The sequence below is a fragment of the Thamnophis sirtalis genome, unplaced genomic scaffold (genome assembly GCF_051295495.1).
Source record: "Thamnophis sirtalis isolate CommonGarterSnake01/CBP01778 unplaced genomic scaffold, rThaSir2_p1.2 scaffold_4, whole genome shotgun sequence".
NCBI classification, from domain to species: Eukaryota; Metazoa; Chordata; class Lepidosauria; order Squamata; family Natricidae; genus Thamnophis; species Thamnophis sirtalis.
Window position 1 is genome coordinate 109,853,019 of NW_028261384.1, and position 18,941 is coordinate 109,871,959.

At 36.3% G+C, this 18,941-nt stretch overlaps 2 protein-coding genes across 2 annotated transcripts; both read left to right on the forward strand.

Moving 5' to 3' along the window:
* On the forward strand, nt 1–951 carry LOC106548691 (olfactory receptor 11L1-like). The gene has a single exon (XM_014066118.2). It carries the CDS (start codon nt 13–15, stop codon nt 949–951), a length of 939 nt encoding a protein of 312 aa, XP_013921593.2. The 5' UTR covers nt 1–12.
* A 15,605-nt stretch (nt 952–16,556) lies between these two features.
* Nucleotides 16,557–17,510, forward strand: LOC106548692 (olfactory receptor 6M1-like). Its single transcript, XM_014066120.2, has one exon. The coding sequence runs from the start codon at nt 16,557–16,559 to the stop codon at nt 17,508–17,510; it is 954 nt and encodes a 317-aa protein (XP_013921595.2).
* Nucleotides 17,511–18,941: the final 1,431 nt, after the last annotated feature.

Sequence of the window (18,941 nt, forward strand, 5' to 3'; positions counted from 1 at the left end):
ACATTGAACCAAATGGAGAACCACAGTACCATATCTGAATTCCAACTTCTAGGGTTCCAGATCTTTCCAAAGTGGGAGATCATCCTTTTTGCTCTATTCTTATTTATTTACATATTAACTGTCATGGGAAATGTGATTATTGTTGCAGTGGTCAAGTTGGAGCCATTTCTTCACTCTCCTATGTATGCTTTTCTCCAAAACCTTTCTTTCCTAGAGATTTGGTATACAAGCACAATTGTGCCTAAAATGCTGATCAGTCTTCTCTGGGAAACCAACACCATCTCTTACAAAGGTTGCATCACCCAGCTTTACTTTTTTGTCTTCCTGGGGGCAACAGAATGCTTTCTTTTATCTGTGATGGCATATGACAGATTCCTGGCCATATGTGATCCATTGCATTACACAGTAACCATGAACAGTCAGTCTTGTACTCGACTAGCAATTGGGTCTTGGGTGATTGGTCTCGTCACAGGACTTTTGCCCTCTTTGCTGATCTCCAAATTATCTTTCTGCAGATCCAACCAAATCAATCATTTCTTTTGTGATATCCCACCTTTGCTGAAGCTCTCTTGTTCTGATACTTCAATCACTGAGATTACTATATTTGTGCTCTCTTTGTTGGTCCTTTTTACCTGTTTCTTGCTTACATTGGTGTCTTATGCCTTCATCATCATTACTATTCTAAAAATTCCCTCTGATTCTGGAAGGAAAAAGGCCTATTCCACCTGTGGCTCCCACTTAGCTGTGGTGATAATATATTTTGGCACAATGATCTCAATGTACGTTCGTCCCAATATTAACTTTTCCTCAGATCTGAATAAGGTGATGTCTATTTTCTACACAGTCATAACACCTCTTCTGAACCCTGTAATTTACAGTCTGAAGAACAATGATTTCAGAGGAGCCATTCAGAAATTAATTCAGAAGATGTATGCCCAACATAGCTTGTAAAGCAATGAAATGTTTTTGTAGATTTTCATTTACTGTTATTTCTACGTTGTAATTTTTCTAAAACGTCAGTAAACTGAAATATCATAACTTTACTATATGTATAATTTCTAATGTTCTGGCATATGTAATTCCTATCACAACATTTTAAAATCTCAATTCCAAACTCAAATCCGATATGTTCAAATACACAATTGTAACCTGAATCTAATGCAATTATCTTTATTATGTTCCTTTACTATGCATAAGATATTATTGTCTTCTCCTTCTCATGTAGATAATGGAGGATTATCTTTGATGTAATATGGACATGTAGTCCTCAACTTACAACTATAACACTGGAAAAAGTGACTTACAGCCCTTTTTCACACTAATGACTCTTGCAAAGTCATGTAATCAAAATTCAGAGCATGGGCAATTGATTCATATTCAAGTTGGTAGCAGTGTCCAAGGGTCATGTGATTACCTTTTGTGATCTCCTTAGAGGCAAAGTCAAGGGGGAAGTCAGATTCCCTTAACAACCATGTTACTAACTTAACAACTTCATTGATTCACTTAACATCTATGACAAGAAATGTCATAAAATGTGACAAAATTCACCTAACAACTGTTTCATGGAGCAGTAGAAATTTTGGGTTCAATTGTGGTTGTAAGTTAAGGCCTATCTTTAATTTGCTTTTCAAAGCATGAATTTCATATTATAAGCTTTGATGAACCTTTCTTATTATGAGGTATAAAATAATCTTCAGGATTATATTTGCATGAAGTAAGTATGTTGTACAGACTTTGAATTGTCTTTATTTACATTAAACTTCTTAGAAAGCTCCAGTCACAAATTTTCAAAATAAGACTAATATGAGACTAATAAGACAGTTAAATTATAGATTATGTAATAATATTTCTATGGAGATATGCTGGGAACTAAACATTTTTAGGGTTCAAATAGTGCTTATGTCAGCCTACACTAGTTTGGCATCAAGAAAAAGATATTTAAAAAATGGAAAAGAAATGCCATAATTGAACTCCAAGGGAGGGAGAGGGAGTGGATAGAGAACCCCTTCTGTGATATCAACCAGCTCTTTGCCTTCCCACCCGCTTTGGAGCAAAGGGTCTTGGGTGGAGGCAATGGGCATAAAATGAAGCAGCTCCAGACCCCTTTAGTTTCTTTTCAGAATCCCAAATCTTTTTTTAAAAAAATCTTACTTTGGGTTGAAATAATAAGATCAACTTTCAAGGAAAGAGATGGGGAAGGGGTATGTTTTTCTAATGGAGTGGCCTCAACAGAGAAGACAGGGTATTTTTTCAGGGAAGGAAGGAAGGTGAAATCAGAAGAGGGGAAGGATGGAAAAATCATAGGAATAGGGAAGGAAGGAAGGAAGGAAGGAAGGAAGGAAGGAAGGAAAGAAGGAAAGAAGGAAAGAAAGAAGGACGGGAGGGAGGGAGGATAAATCAGAAGAGAAGGGAATGAAGGAAGAAAAAAGAGGAGTGGGGAAGGAAGGAAAGAAGGAAGGGGGGATGAAGGGAGGTCAAATCAGAAGAGAGGGGAAGGAAGGAAGGAAGGATAACTCAGGAGGGAGAAAGGAAGGAAAAATCAGGAGGAAGGAAGGGAGGAAGAGGGGAGGAATGAAGGTGAAATCAGAAGAGAGGGGAAGGAATGAAGAAGAAATCAGAGGAATGGGGAAGGAAGGAAGGGAAATCAGGAAGGAGGGAGAGAGGGAGAGAGGGAGAAAGGAAGGAAGGAAGGAAGGAAGGAAGGAAGGAAGGAAGCAAGCAAGCAAGCAAGCAAGCAAGCAAGCAAGCAAGCAAGCAAGCAAGCAAGCAGAAAAGGTTGGGCATCACTTTTGTAGATAATAATTTTCTCTTTTTCATTCACAAGTTGGAAATGGATGAAAATAAAGGAGCTAGTTTCTCACAGATGTGGTCTGAGCTATCCCTTCCGCCCTATCCCCCCGCCCTACTTTTTAACAAGTTAACTATGGAATAAACATGTATTGGCAACAATTTTTCCCTTACTGTGTCCCCATGAACGGAAGCAAAGATTTCAGGACTTGAATAGGTGAAGAAGGTGAAGAAGAAGAAATGGAAATTTCATTCAAGTTTTGTTTTTTGGCTATCTTAGGATGACTGGATAGTATTGTGAATAAAATTCAATGGTGAAGGAAAGCCTGAAATCAGGAACATTATTATGTTTACTAGAGCAGCAGCAACAACAAATAATACTTTCAGAATATTTTCTCTATTTTAATAATTGTCCAAACATTTTCATAATTTCATCCAAAAATGAAATTAAATAAAATAAGAACATGAACTACATTTTCAAGAGATACATTTGTTTTGGTTTTCAGAAACAATGTCATTTTTTTGGTCAGTGTTCCTCCTGAAACCTATTAAATGTATAGTACAGTAGAGACACTTAGTTCAATGTCTCATATCAGATATTTATATGTAGAGTGGAATGCACTGGCACACAATTGTAAAAACAACAACAATATTTGCATTTAATTTTAAATGGCCCAAACTAAACTCCATAGATACCTTCTTAATATTAAAATAACAATCTTATTAATAATTGATTCTTTTAAATTTAAAATGATAGGATTCCATTAATTTTCTTGTGTAGCAGAAGGAATATTTGGTCAATTATATTGCAGAAAAACCAATCCTGCCAGCATTTTTCTTGATATTCATACATGGTTTTCTTTTAAGGTGCAGTTCTGAGGTAAATATTATATTGTAGCCAGGGAGATCAACTATTTTTTGAACTGCTAGTATGACATGCAGAAAAATTGGGTTCTTTATTTTTTTATCCATGTCTACACAAATATTTAACTTGAACTTTATCAGTGTTATACAAAAATACACAGCAAGGAAGAGATTTCTTCCAATTCCCAGAGGTTCTTCATAGGGAGAATGTGAATTATTTTCAGTAGACTGCATGCTTTATGAAAATTGTTTTTACAGCATCCTTCATTTGCTTATTTCTCAAACTGAAGATGAATGGGCTCAGCAAAGGAGTCAATACTATATTGATTAGAGAAACAATTTTATTTGTTGATGGATTATTGCTTGAAAGCTGTACATACATGAAAATGCAACTGTTATACTCAAGACTAACCACAATTAAATGGGATGAATAAGTAGAGAAAGCTCTTTGTCTTCCAGAGGAAGATGGAATCTGAACAATAACTGTGATTATATTAACATAGGATATAATGGTGCTAATTAAAGAGCCTACCACAATCACTGAGGATGAGAAAAAACCTATTAACGCCACAAGATTAGTGTCAGTACAGGCCAGTTTCATCAAGGCCAAACTATCACAGAAAAAGTGATCAATCTGATTTCTGCCACAGAAAGACAGATTTGTAACTAGGATGGTGGGGAGAATGGTTCCAAAAAAACTTACTGCATAACAGCCAATAACTACCCATAGGCAGAACTCAAATCTCATGATCACTGGGTATTGCAAAGGATTGCAAATGGCCATATAACAATCATATGACATGACTGTTAAAAGGACAAAATCACTGCTTCCCAGGAAGAAGAAAAAATAGCACTGAGAAAGACAACCTGGGTATGAAATAGATTTGTTGCCCAGCAAAGGCTCACCAGTATTTTGGGAATAATGGAAGTTGTGATTAGAATTTCTAAGACAGAAAGATTACCTAAGAAAAAATACATGGGAATATATAGGTTGGGATCATGAATAACCAGGATAATAATAATGATATTTCTAGCAAAAGTAATCATATATGATGCTAGGAGAATGAATCCGATGAAATGTTCAAGATGATGTAGTTGAGGAAAACTAGTAGCTTAAAACTGCCAATGAAAGTATGATTATCCATCATGATTTGGAAATTCCTGAGGGAAATAATAGAAATATGATTAAATTAGTAATATATCAGAAAGTAATGAAGATAGAGAAAATCAATCAAGATGACGCACAAATTCTCATTTTGTTGTCATATTAAAAAAAATATTGTGGACAGTAATGCCCTTTTATTTTAGCTATTTATTTTCATGAAGAAAATTATTAAACATTTGGAAAGAGAAGAAAAACATGTAAATACGTAGAAAATACATTAAGTTAAAAGAAGAGGATGAATGGGTGATAAATGACTTAGAACTTATGAGCCATAGAGTTAAGTAATTCACAGTTAAATCCCATCAAAATCTGTTATCTTAAATTGTATGCTACTGTTGACTCTGTAAAATTAACATAAAGACATAAGAATCAGTAAAATAGCATAAAGGTATGGTTTAGTTAGAAACCAAACCAATATAATTCAAACTTTTTATTCACCCATCCTCAAACAAACAAACAAAAAAGCACACCATGGAGCTAAGACACATTGCTCTCTGAAATGTCATCCAAACATTCATTTTCAAATAAGACAGAAATGTATGACTTGGAATCAGAGGAACAAACATCCTCCTTGGACATTTGGGTTCAACTTCCAAAATGTTTCTACTGGAATGCTGTACATTATTCAGAGTGACATAAAGCAGGAGAAAATATGGCATACCAAATATGTTCATTAATCATAATTAATGTACTTGATTTTTTTAGTATTATCTACTTCCTCATCTTGGCACATCTATATTTGGAAGTATAACTCATAGAATAATGGTCAAAGATCAAGTGTGTCTAAAAAAGTATTTCAAATTCATTTCAAATAATTTCAGATCTTTAAATATTTTTGTTGCACCACAAAGAAACCAAATCGAACTGTCCAATCTAGTCATCTTTTCCTAATGGTGTTTATAAACTCAAGTGAACATCCCATTCAGTCAAGTGAACATCCCATTCAGTGCATTTCAGTGCAATCCAGTGCAATTCAGTCTTTTTTAATTTCTTAAAAGGAAATGTTTTACTCACACATCAGTTTTTCAGTTTCTTAGCACACTTTTTACTATACAAGCAAATTTTCAAGTAATAATCATATGTATTATGGAATCTGCATTTCTTCACAAATGGGACAAATTTCTTCATTCAATTATATCAAATGTCTATTCAGCTATCTTGAATGCTTCAGGATAATCCTAAAAATTATTATTGAATGATCACTGCATTCAGAGTAGATTTTATTTATGGTCTTCAACATAATGCCTTGTTATTTCCAGTTACATGTGAAGTAAATTATTCTTCTGTTTACAGTACCCTGATGGATCATTTATTAAAATGGTTCTCTTAGGAAAATTCTTTTGGGGATACAATTTAATATGCTTTTCCACTGTTTTTAAAATCTAAAAGTCAATGAGTGTTGCATTCTATAGGCTTCTAGGCTGCAATCCTTTCTGTTGTGTATTAATTTACCTAATAATATTTATTTTTCTTTCATAAAATAACTTAAGAAAGATGGGGGTGAACAAACTTGTGCTCAATCCCGATAAGACTGAGTGGCTTTGGATGTTGCCCCTGAAGGACTGCTTGGACAGTCCATCCTTAACCCTGGGGGGGTGAAAATTTACACCCCTCAGAGAGGGCTCGCAATTTGGGAGTCCTCCTGGATTCACAGCTGAAACTGGAACATCATCTGTTGACTGTGACTAGGGGGGCCTTTGCCAAAGTTCGTCTGGTGACCAATTGTGGCCCTATTTGGATCGGGAGGCACTTCAAACGGTCACTCACACCCTTGCCACCTCAAGGCTGGATTATTGCAACGCGCTCTATATGGGGCTACCCTTGAAAAGCGTTCGGAGACTGCAGTTAGTTCAGAATGCAGCTGCGCGAGCGATATTTGGTGTGCTGAGGTACACCCATATTACACCTGTCCTCCGTGAGCTGCACTGGCTACCAATTGGTCTCCGGACTCAATTCAAGGTGTTGGTTAAAGCCCTAGGGCCAGAGTACCTTCGAGACCGCCTGCTGCCACATACCTCCCAGCGGGCAGTAAGATCCCACAGATTGGGCCTCCTTCAGATACCATCAGCCAGACTGTGTCAGATGGCGGGCCCTCAGAGGAGAGCCTTCTCTGTGGCTGCTCCAACTCTCTGGAACCAGCTACCCCTGGAGATCCGGACCATACCCACTCTCATGGCCTTCAGGAAAGCTGTAAACACTTGGCTGTTCCGGCAGGCCTGGGGCTGTTGACCTCACTGTTGAGGTCCAGACCCGATTAGAGTGAATGTATGAGGGTGTTGCTGTTTTTAAACTGTTTCTTTTCTCGTTATCTGTTTTTCTTCTTTCTTTTTTTTCTTATTTTTTGTAAGCCGCCCGGAGTCCTTCGGGATTGGGCGGCATATAAATATATTTAAATAAATAAATAAATAAATAAATAAATAAATAAATAAATAAATAAATAAATAAATAAATAAATAAATAAATAAATAAATAAATGAAATTCCCACAAATTGTAATCGAGGCATCTAACAAGGAGTAGAACATCTTTTAAATGTAAATTATGGAGAATGTAGATGAGTTTAGCTAATCTTAAAAAATAGATCAGATCTGATTAATATTAGATGGATCTATAGCTATATCAACTATCTCTACCATCAGCAAAGCTGTATCATCTCTAACTATCATCTATATATGTGAAAAGGGCAAAAAACAAATCAGTTCTCTGTCATTGCCTCCTATATTGGACGATATCATTATGATTTCCCAGGTTCGCCTGGTACGCCAGTTGCGGCCCTACCTGAATCGGGAGGCCCTCACAACAGTCACTCGAGCCCTTGTGATCTCTAGGCTGGAATACTGCAATGTGCTCTACATGGGGCTGCCCTTGAAGAGCATCCGGCGACTTCAGCTAGTCCAGAATGTGGCCGTGCGAGTGATCGTGGGTGCACCACGGTTCGCCCACATAACACTGATCCTCCGTGAGCTGCGCTGGTTACCTGTTGATCTCCAGGTGCGCTTCAAGGTGCTACTTACCATTCATAAAGCCCTCCATGGTAGTGGATCTGACTATTTGAGAGACCGCCTTCTGCCGATTACCTCCCTCTGTCCCATCAGATAGCATAGAGTAGGCCTCCTCCGAATTCCATCCGCCAGTCAGTGCCGACTGGTGACTACGCGGAGGAGAGCCTTCTCAGTAGCATCTCCGACACTTTGGAACAATCTCCCCGTGGAGATTCGTACCCTCACCACCATCCAGACCTTCCACACAGCCCTCAAGATCTGGCTATCCCATCAGGCCTGGGGATAAGACCCTAATCTCGCCCCACCCGAATGCTGAATGAATGTTGTGTTTTATTGTTTTATTTTATTATATTTCACATTTTCTTTTTGTGTTTTGTCTTGCACTCCCTTCCTACAAATTGTAAGCCGCCCTGAGTCCCCTCAGGGAAAAGGGCGGCCTATAAATGTCAAATAAATGAAATAAAAAAATGAAATGAATGATCATCAGGAAGTGAGCTCAGCTCAAGGAAGGCATTTTATTTTTCTTGTCATATCCTTCTTCACCCAAGTGCCTATAAAAGAAGCCTTGACAGCTATCCAGAACAAACACAACCCTCCTAAACACATCCTGAATCTGACCAACCACTGCCTAACCAACACATACTTCATCCATAATGTTCAAAGATAGAAACAGATAGAAGGAGCACCCATGGGATCACCCCTCTCACCCGTCATCGCAAACTTATACATGGAACATTTTGAAACTAATGCTTTAGATAAATCTGAACACAAACCCAAACTCTGGCTTAGATGACACTTTCATGATTTGGCCACGTGGGAAAGAAAAACTGGACAACTTCCTCATTCATCTCAATAGCCTACACCCCAAAATACAATTTACTATGGAAAGAGAATCAAACAACCAACTTCCCTTTCTGGACGTCCTAATCTACAAAAAAACCAATGGCTCCCTAGGACACAGCATCTACCAGAAAAAAAACACCAACCATTACTTAAACACACAAACCCCTCACCACCCTGCACAGATCAGATCTATAGCCAATACCCTCAGCTCCAGAACCAAACGCCTAGCTGACAAAGACCACCTGAAAACTGAATTACACACTTTCACAAACATATTAATCTCCAACGATTCCAAAGAAAAAAAATTACCAACCTAATCCAAAGGGAGACTTTCCCCAAAAACTGAGACACAGAACAGGATAATGGCATTGCCCTCCTCCCTTACATCAAAGGCACCACAGATAAAATCAGCAAAATTCTGTGCAAACACAATATCAAGACAGCCTTCAACACTGACCAAAAATAGCCAACATCTTAAGAAACCCCAAAGACAAGATCCAGCCAGAAAATCAAGGTGTCTATGAAATACCATGCAAAATCTGCCCTGCCACATACATTGGACAAACTAATAGGAGAATAAATACACACATCGCAGAACACAAGAACTCAGTCAGAAAAGAAGAAAAAACTTCCTCCCTCTTCCAGCACCTTAAATCAACAGGACATCAAATTGATTTTGAAAGAACCAAATTAATCTCCAAAACTGAACACTTCAACAAGAGAATAATTATGGAAGCCATCTAAATAGAGAAACACCCCCACAAGATGAATAAACGTGATGATACCTCCCGCCTACCAGACATCTGGAAACTAGCCTTAATCAACAAATGAGTCCCAGCCATGAAAACCAACATCGGACCCAGGACAACACAAGATGCAACCACCAATCACCCTCACCAGACTCAAACCCAAACCATCCCATAGACCAAATGCAACCACAATCCAGAAACCTAACCATGGCAGCATCACCAACTGTTGCACCCCCCCCTCCAACCCTCACACAAGCAAAATGACACATGACATGAACACATGGCCAGACCACAAATTTGGAGCCAAACCAAAACCTGGGATGTTACACCACAGCCATCTGCTCAGGACATTATATCACAGAACTCAGGAGGTTACAGCACAAAGACTTAGAATATTACAATGCAGCCAACCCCCCAGGAAGTTGCAGCACAGGACTCAGGATATCCCTACAATAGAGTTTAGGATGTCGTCACACAGCCCATTAACCAGGCTGTTAAAAACATAAAAGAACAATAGGCACACAGCCAGTACCTCAGCCACACAGGATGTTACAAAACAGCTGTCGAATCTGCAACCATCAACTCCATCAACTAATTAAGATGTTACAACACAGCCAATCAATCCACTTACAACAACAAAGCCAGCACTCCACACACACCCTACACCACCCAATACATGAATTTATAGAAAAACTGAAGCTCCGATCATGCTTTGCTCACACAAGCACGAAGCCAAAAGCACCAGCCTGAAGATGATGAGTGTGACTTTGTCAAAACGTCGCCAAGATACTCTCAATCTTACATGGGAAAAGACCCGAATACTTCAAGACCTGCATACCTTTACCCATGAAAATCTACGAAAACAAATACACACACACACACACACACACACACACACACACACACACACACAAACACAAGTAGGGGGAAGAAGAGCCCTCTCAATGGCTCCCTGTCAGACAAATGCTTCAATGTCTGTAAATATCTGGGCAATGCTGGGTTATCAGCTAGTGATGAATAAATGATAACTTTTCATTTGCCCACTTACAGCATTTCAAAATAGATAGCTAAGGAGTTCTTGATGGTCTCTGATCTTGGCTATTTTTCTTGCAGACATTTATTATCCAAATTAGGTAACATTATCAGTCCCTACATACTTTTTAAGAACTTTTCTTCCCTAAGCATGGACTGTCAAAGGGAAGATGCATGTTCATATAAAGGGAACCAGGTGGTTGTTCAGGCAGAAGATCCAATCATTTCTGATTATTTAGCTTCCTAATATACTTTTTCTATGAGGTCAAAAGGAAGTTAAACGTTTCAGATAAATTTTTGACCTAATTGATAAGTGAGTGTGTGTTTATGTAAGAAAGATAAAATGAAAGCTGGAGACTGATTAGAAAGAAAGGTTCTCTTTATTGATGAAGAAGAACTACCAACCACATGTGCTTCTGGGCAGCTGACAAAATGGAGTGGAGAGAGGATGGGTTTTTATACCCTATTTGGGCTTTGCATGTAAGCTTCCTGTTCCTGTCCAAGAACATGTCCTTTAATATTCTATTGGCTGTTGTCAGATTCCTTTGGAGGTCATGTATGGGTTATGTAGAGGTCATAGCTGGCTCTATAGGCAAAAGAGAAAATGCAAATCCCAGGTGTTTGTCTGAGCTAATTTTGTCAATCTTTTGTTTGTTGCATATCTGAGTTTCTGTCTTGACCAAGTCTTTCTGAATTAAATTACCAAATCTGCATTTCTAAAAGCTGACCTCCTCATTTTCTGCTTGGAGCATAGAAACTGGGACTTGTTTCTGTCTCCCTTAAGATTTTTTATTTCTCATTTAGAGGAAATATTTTATCCTGCTTTTTTAATATTTCTCAAAATATTTCATTCTTCTTGGGGGAGGGGGGGCTTCCTATATGTTGAATAAGAATCATAAAATGATTTTAATATTCACCCACATTCATGGGGTCTGATCACCACATAAAGTCATTTTGGTTTTAGCAATGTTGTGCAGACAAGTCTGCAAGAGAGGGAGTTATAGTTGTGTATAAGAAGTCCATAGTCTGGAGATCCTCTCAAATTTATGGTTTCTGTTGGTAAAAATCATTGACAGGAAGAACTCTGTACAGTTACTTCTGATGTATTAGCTGTTGCCATTCCTGGACTGGAAAACACTGCTGCTAGTTATTCATACCCTGGACTGTTGCAGTTTGTTCTATGAGACATTTATTTTAATAGTACACCATAACAGTCATGTTTAAGAGATGGATGAATGTTGAGAATAAACAAACAAATAATAAAAGAGTTACTTTGCAGACATTTTAAAAGAAGCAGTTAGTCCAAAACATTGCATTCCATATAGTAATGACCTTGTATCCCTCCCAAACAGCCAACAATGTAAATTTCATTAAAAAAAAAAAAAACATGTTTGAACATTGAACATTACATATACAATGTAACATTACTTATACAATAACTGTTAACTTGCAAATTTCTGTTTCCAATTATTGCCTTTCTTTGAGTGTACATTAAGCCTAATTAAACAAAAGTTTGTTGATTCAATTTCTCAAGATATGTGTTTCATATTTTGGATAAGATAGGTTAATTTAAATTAAGGAAAGGAAAGGGAAAAGAAACATGTTTTGTTATATTATGTTGATAATTAAAATTATGTGTGTCTTGTACAAACAAGAATGAACATTAAAATAATGTAAACTTATTGTGTTATTCTATAAATTACTTTAGAAGTAATAGATTTATCCTCAGATCATATAATTTGGGAGGGATATATGAACACATTATTAGATTTTTGAAATAATGGCCTTTTTCCTCATCATAAATTTAGACTTAAAGAATTTTATGTGACTGTACGGAATGAAAATGGAATATAAAAACACATTTAAAACAGAAAAAAAGAATTTTCAGAATGATTAATTACACTGAAATTATTTGCTTCATTTTATGACCAAAAGACTTCCCAGAGATATCTCAAAAGCATTAAAGTTCATTAGCAGCAAAATGTTTCAAAAATGTCTGTGTTCTAATTAATGGAACAATTATAGATTCTTTAATTATATTCTTTGGCATTTCACAAGTTATTTCCTAAACCTATTTTAATCTAATTTCTAATGAATGAAAAGCAAAAAAGTAGTAGTCCTTGCAATATCCCCAGTTGTGTCAAACAAACATAAAAATAAAATCTAGCAATCTTGATTCCAGAGAAAAGAAATGTACAGCATATTCTCTGATTTAGTGACTCCCAAAGGAAATATATTAATTTATCTCTTGACAATAAAGCTTTGCTAAAATTTATATAGTTTAATATATACTATTAAGAGAAAATGTGTCTCCCTATGGGATAATTCTGAGAATTCAGAAGCATGGCAGTTTTGAAATGAAGCTTATTTGTGTTCTATTATTGAAAACCTAAATAATCATTCTAGGAAAGCAGTTATAATAGAATCTTAGTCTACGCCCATGTAAATGTTGTATACATTCCCTTTTCCGATCTCTTTACATTAAATCTCCATATTTTGTATGAACATTTCCCTAATATACAAGGTTTTTTTTCCCGATATTTCTTTCTATAGTGTGTCTTCTTTCTCTGTTCAGGCTATTCCAAAATAGATTATTTTGTTCTATGTATTTTACTTGAAAGTGTCTGACCATATGAAACTGGATTATAGGAAGCTTATGAAAAGCAAATGCTAAAATAAAGATATAAATAAAAATTATGATCAAAATATATTACTAAACATTGTGAAATTAAGGTGTCATCATTTATACAGAGTAGATTTTGCAAGAGGGCAGTCTTGTATATTCAAACAAACAAACAAAGATCAATCCTCATGGAAAAGCCACATTTTTCACCAGCTTCCAGAAGGCCATGAAAGTAAGCTCTTTATCTAGAACAGGCAAGCTGTTCTAGATAAGCGGCCTGATATAGAGAAGATTCACGCTAAGTGGGGACCTTCAGCCAATCCTCCCTAATTCTTGAGAAGGAAACTTTTTGGGAAAGGCAATATCTAAGAAATCCAAGCCCTACCCACATAGGGCTTTGTACATTAAGCAGCTATCAGCATTTTGAAGTGTGCTCAGGAATGTAATGATAGATAGTGTACCTTATGCAGCATAGGTGTAACATAATAATAACAAATACAACCACTAAACATATACACTACTGTCTTTAGGGCAGTTTAATTTCAGTAAATTACAGCAATCTAATAAAAAAAGTATGAGTATGAGCATATTTAGTAAATTGTGTTTCAAATACAGTTGAAACTGGCACATCAGCTGAGAAAAAATTTCTCCTGATCATAGTTTCTGCTTGTCTTTCAGTGGATAAATGAATCCAGAAGGAGCAGAATCCTATCAAGAATCAAAGATGGCACAATTCAGGAATCAGTTAGTTTCTGAAATAACAATCAGTTTGTTTTGTTTAGATTGAATTATAAATTCTGACACAGAAAACTGTTCAAAGTTAGCGTAGCAAGAAGAAGCTAAGATCAATGTAGAGATGTTATTAACCCTTTTTTATTTCTTTTTTCTCTATATATTTTAGACTGTGTTTGTTAAAAATCTATACCGTGTATGGGCTCTGGGAAGTCGGGGGGGGGAGGGAGGTGGGATGGTGGGGGAGGGTGGGGGGAGGGAGGGATATATACTAGATCAGATACGATGTATTAGATTTCAATGTTATGCGATTTCACATGTATACTGTTTTTCTTTAATTTCTCTGTAAAAATAGGATAAGTTAAGTACATTGACATATAGTGGAAATACACCAAGGGGAGGAGGAGTGGGATAGAAGAAATATGGGTAGAGAGGGCAGGAGAGAGGATGGGAGGGAGGGTGAGAAGGAAGGGAGGGAGTGGATCGGGAGAGAGGAGTGGCAGAGGGGGAGGGGAAGTAGGGTAGAGGGGAATGATAGAGGGAAGATAGAAAGTTGGAGGGGGTGGAAGAAAGAGGTGTATGGAGAGTGGAAGAGGTATATTGGGTTTCTATTTTGGGGGGTATTGTTGACAAGAGGAATTGCTGTGATTATTGTTTAATGTTGTATGGCCCCGGCTATGCATAGTATATATGTGAGTGTATGAAAATGAAAAAATGGAAATAAAAATCTTTTTCAAAAAAAAGAAAAAGAAAAAGAAAAGTCTGAGGTAAGAACCTGCTCCAAAGAGATCCAGTTCAATCTCAACCCAAGGACATTCAAAGCACTCACTAAACTGAGATCGATCTACTGACAACCACCAGGAGCAATTGGTTCAATTCTCAGAGCATAAGGAATTTGAGTTGGAAAGACCACAAAGACCCAAAGTGTATCATGTACACTGGGGAACAGAATAATAGGCTCAGCACATCTTCTTGCACTTCAGGAGCATTCCAGCTTTGATTATCTTCACCAGCCTAAATTCTATTCAGGAACAATTGCTAATCTGGCTTCCTTCATTGGGAACAACCACTCTGTTGCCAAATCTCTGGCTATTACACCTTGGACTAGATTACTTCCAAGATCCCTTCCAACTCTGTTATTCCATGACTTACCAACAACACTATGAACACTGGATTATGCCCTGACAATGTTTCTGCCAGCTGCCAGGAGTTTATTTATTGAGACTGCCTAAAGTTATTCTAAGGGATTTGGGACTGCTTAAAACTGTCTGCATCTACATACATACCCTCCCAAACACTCAACTGCAGCCTCCCTACACATGACTTCCATTACATCCCCAATGGGCTGCTGGTAGAAATGAATAACTTGGTATCATAACCATATTGATTATATTTTTACCCTGAACTGATAGATAGCTTCTCCCAGCAGTTTCATATAAATGTTGAGCAATTTAGAGGAAAGAATAGTGGGAAGAACTGAAGTCTAAGACACTCCATAATGAAGCCTCCAGAGGACTGACCTCTCTCCTACCACAGCCATTCTCTATAGAGTCACATTTCAAAAAAAGGAGTGGAACAATCTCCCAATTATTTATTAAGCTGAGTGCTGTATTCTTTTATTGTGAATAAGATTAATGAAAGCATTGTCTTAATGATCTTTTAGTTCTATTTACTCTAGAGTTAAAATTCTTTGGAAACTGAAGCTTCCTATGGAAGGATGGAGATGTATAATTTATGAACAAAATAATTTGTCATACAATATTGCATCCAACTCTATGAAAGGTCTTGTTGGCTGTACATCAGGTAATACTAAGCATGCATTATTTTTTAGAAGTTTGCTATTCTCTTCATTCCTTAAATTACATAGCTAAAGTATTAATTATTAACTTCTATTAGCTTGGTTCTCTTTAGGTATGGAAGATAATTAAATATTTGGAAACAAAATTAGTTCTTTAGGAAGTTATCCTTTTGGTAGACAATAAAACCTCAGCTGTTTTCTCAGATGTTTTGGACAGGAAGTTAAAGCATTTTGTTTTAATACAGTTTATAATGTTGGAACAATTTGCCACTACCTAAGATTGAACTCTCAACTTTCCAAGGGTCTGTCATCTCAAAAAGAGGTCCTTTATAATAAAGGTAAATCTGTTGGGGTTTTTTTTCTGGTGGACCATTAAATTGTCAATAAAACTTATGGAAATTATTTTAATCAGATTTTGTCAGATTTCCAGATTTAATTGGATTTTGTCAGATTTCCAGATTGTCATTTAGGAAATATGACAGAAGTTAAAAGCTTAATTGAAATAATATTTTGAACTGATTTCCTGGCTATATAATCTTCTAGAAAATACTTACTGCCAATTTCTGATAAGGAACTAATACAACATTACTTCAAATCATTGCATGAATAATTCATATTCACATTATTATAATCCATTTATTCTCCAAATATTTTAATTCAAGTGACTTTGGAATCAAATTGTTTTAATACTGATAAATTTCTGAAATTTATAAATGAATTTTATTTGAAACTCTATTACAAATATAAACCAATCGAGAATGTAAATCTTTTTAAAGAAAAAGATGTAACATTTATTAATAATGCATTAAAAATCCACCTTTATCACATTTCACATTGTGATCAATTCATGGTGACAGGATGACCATAATCAAACAATTAATATTTTATCTGACATCCTGATAGATTTTCTGAATGCTTTCTTTTTCAAAATGTTCATTCTTTGTTTCCTTTAGGAACTGTACCATGGGAGTACAGAATGTGACCATTGTCAGAGAAATCTTTTTGCTTGGATTTATCTTTGAACCAAATTTGGAAATCATCCTCTTCATGATTTTCCTCCTTATTTATCTAGCGACAGTGCTCGGGAATACACTCATAATTGCACTGATTTGCATTGATCACCGTCTACAAACCCCAATGTATTTCTTCCTCAGCAATCTATCTGCCATTGAGATATTCATGACGACATCTGTGATGCCTAAAATGTTGGCTAATCTTCTGTCTGAAAGAAAAACTATTTCCTTTGCTGGCTGTTTCACTCAATCATATTTCTATTTTTTCATGGGTTCTACAGAGTTCATCCTTTTTGCTGCCATGTCCTTTGACCGCTACATGGCCATCTGCTATCCCCTTAGATATTCCATTCTGGTGACTGGGAAAGTTTGTGTTAATATAGTGATTGGATCTTGGATTGGTGGATTCTTCTCAGTATTCTTGTCTACTGTGTTAAAAGCCAGGCTAACATATTGTAGACATGTTATAAATCACTTTTTCTGTGACAGTGTCCCCTTGTTGCACCTTGCCTGTCAGGATATAACCATGATTGAGCTGGTGGACTTCCTGGTATCTTTGATTCTACTGCTTGGTTCTCTTTCATTCACTGCTACATCTTACTTCTACATAATTAGCACCATTGTCAAGATTCCATCTGCAGAGGGCAGGAAGAAGGCATTTTGTACCTGTGCCTCCCACTTCACTGTTGTGTCCATGGGCTATGGAATCTCCATTTTTGTTTATGTGAGACCATCTCAAAGTGACAGTATGAGCCTAAACAAAGCCTTAGCCATTTTCTCTGGCATCCTGACACCTTTCTTGAACCCTTTCATTTTCAGTCTAAGGAATGAGCAGATGAAAGAAGTGTTGAGAGATGTTCTAAAGAATGTGTCTTTCAAAATAAAGTCAATTTGTTCCTCTTAAATTCATGGTTTAAATGACAATTTTAATATTATGAGGGGATCTCATCCCATTGCACATGTGGCAAAGGAGGGACTGTTATCAATTATAGCACTTGGCAGTAGAATATACCCCATGGAAGTCTTCCTCCTTTATATCATATGTTTTCAGAAAGATGAAAAGTCATTTTCTTTTCCTAAACTTTTTGATTCAAGAGTAGAATTGGGACTAATTCTAACCTGTCTAGAAAACTGAATTCACCAACACTGCTCCTCAGTGTTCCTCAACACTGCTGATAAAAGCATCAGTGATGGCTGAGTTGGTTTAGCTTTCTACTTCAAAATTTTATTAAAGTAAGGTACTATTATGAAACTTTGCACAGCCCTTTCACAAATGTAATCCTAAGTGCCTAAAGTCTTTAATTCAAGTGAAATAAGGTAATCTATTTTGACCCCTTACATCAGAGTGTTAGAGGGGTTGACTCAAATATTGTTTGCTGTTTTGTCTGAAAATGGGATGTTATAATTGCACAGAAGTTTCTTTTAAAATATGTAATCAAGGAGAGAAGTTTTTTGGATTTATAAACTCAGTGTGTGGTATTCCTATACCAGTTTCTTTGAAGAATCAAATTTATCAAAACTTCATTGTTTCAAAGCATCTATTTGAAACACCATTTAGTCCTTTCACAAATTCTGTCCATTTCTACAATTTCTGAAATTTTTACTTTCATCTAATCTCATGGAAATTAATAGAGATGACACTTATTCATATTAACTAACTTTCTGAAATAAAAATGAGTTTAAGTAATACAACAAAGCTTGCACAGTACATTTTACAATATATAATATATACAGTACATTTTACAAATATCAAAAATAACATTGACATTTTACTAATTTTGTAATGTAATAATTGATTAAAAATCAACTAATTAACATGTAAAATATATAGACTTGTAGTTGTGAAAACATATTTATCTTTCCTTGATTTTATACTACACAGATAATAACATACTATACCATCTACATACATACATACATACATACATACATACATGTATGTATGTATGTATGTATGTATATATATATATATATATATATATATATATGTGTGTGTGTGTGTGTGTGTGTGTGTGTGTGTGTGTGTGTGTGTGTGTGTCTGTGTCTCTGTGTGTGTGTGTGTGTATTGTATTTGTGCTGATAAATAGATAAAGGGAGACTAGTATAGATCTATTTCAAGTTATTTAGCTCTCATCAGCTAGCCATACCCTTAATGGGATTAGAACCTGTAATGTATTACATCTTAGGCAGTTGTGGCATTTGGGCATACCAGGGGTTGTGACACTACCTACCTACCTACCTACCTACCTACCTACCTACCTACCTACCTACCTACCTACCTACCTACCTACATACATACATACATACATACATACATACATACATACAGTATATA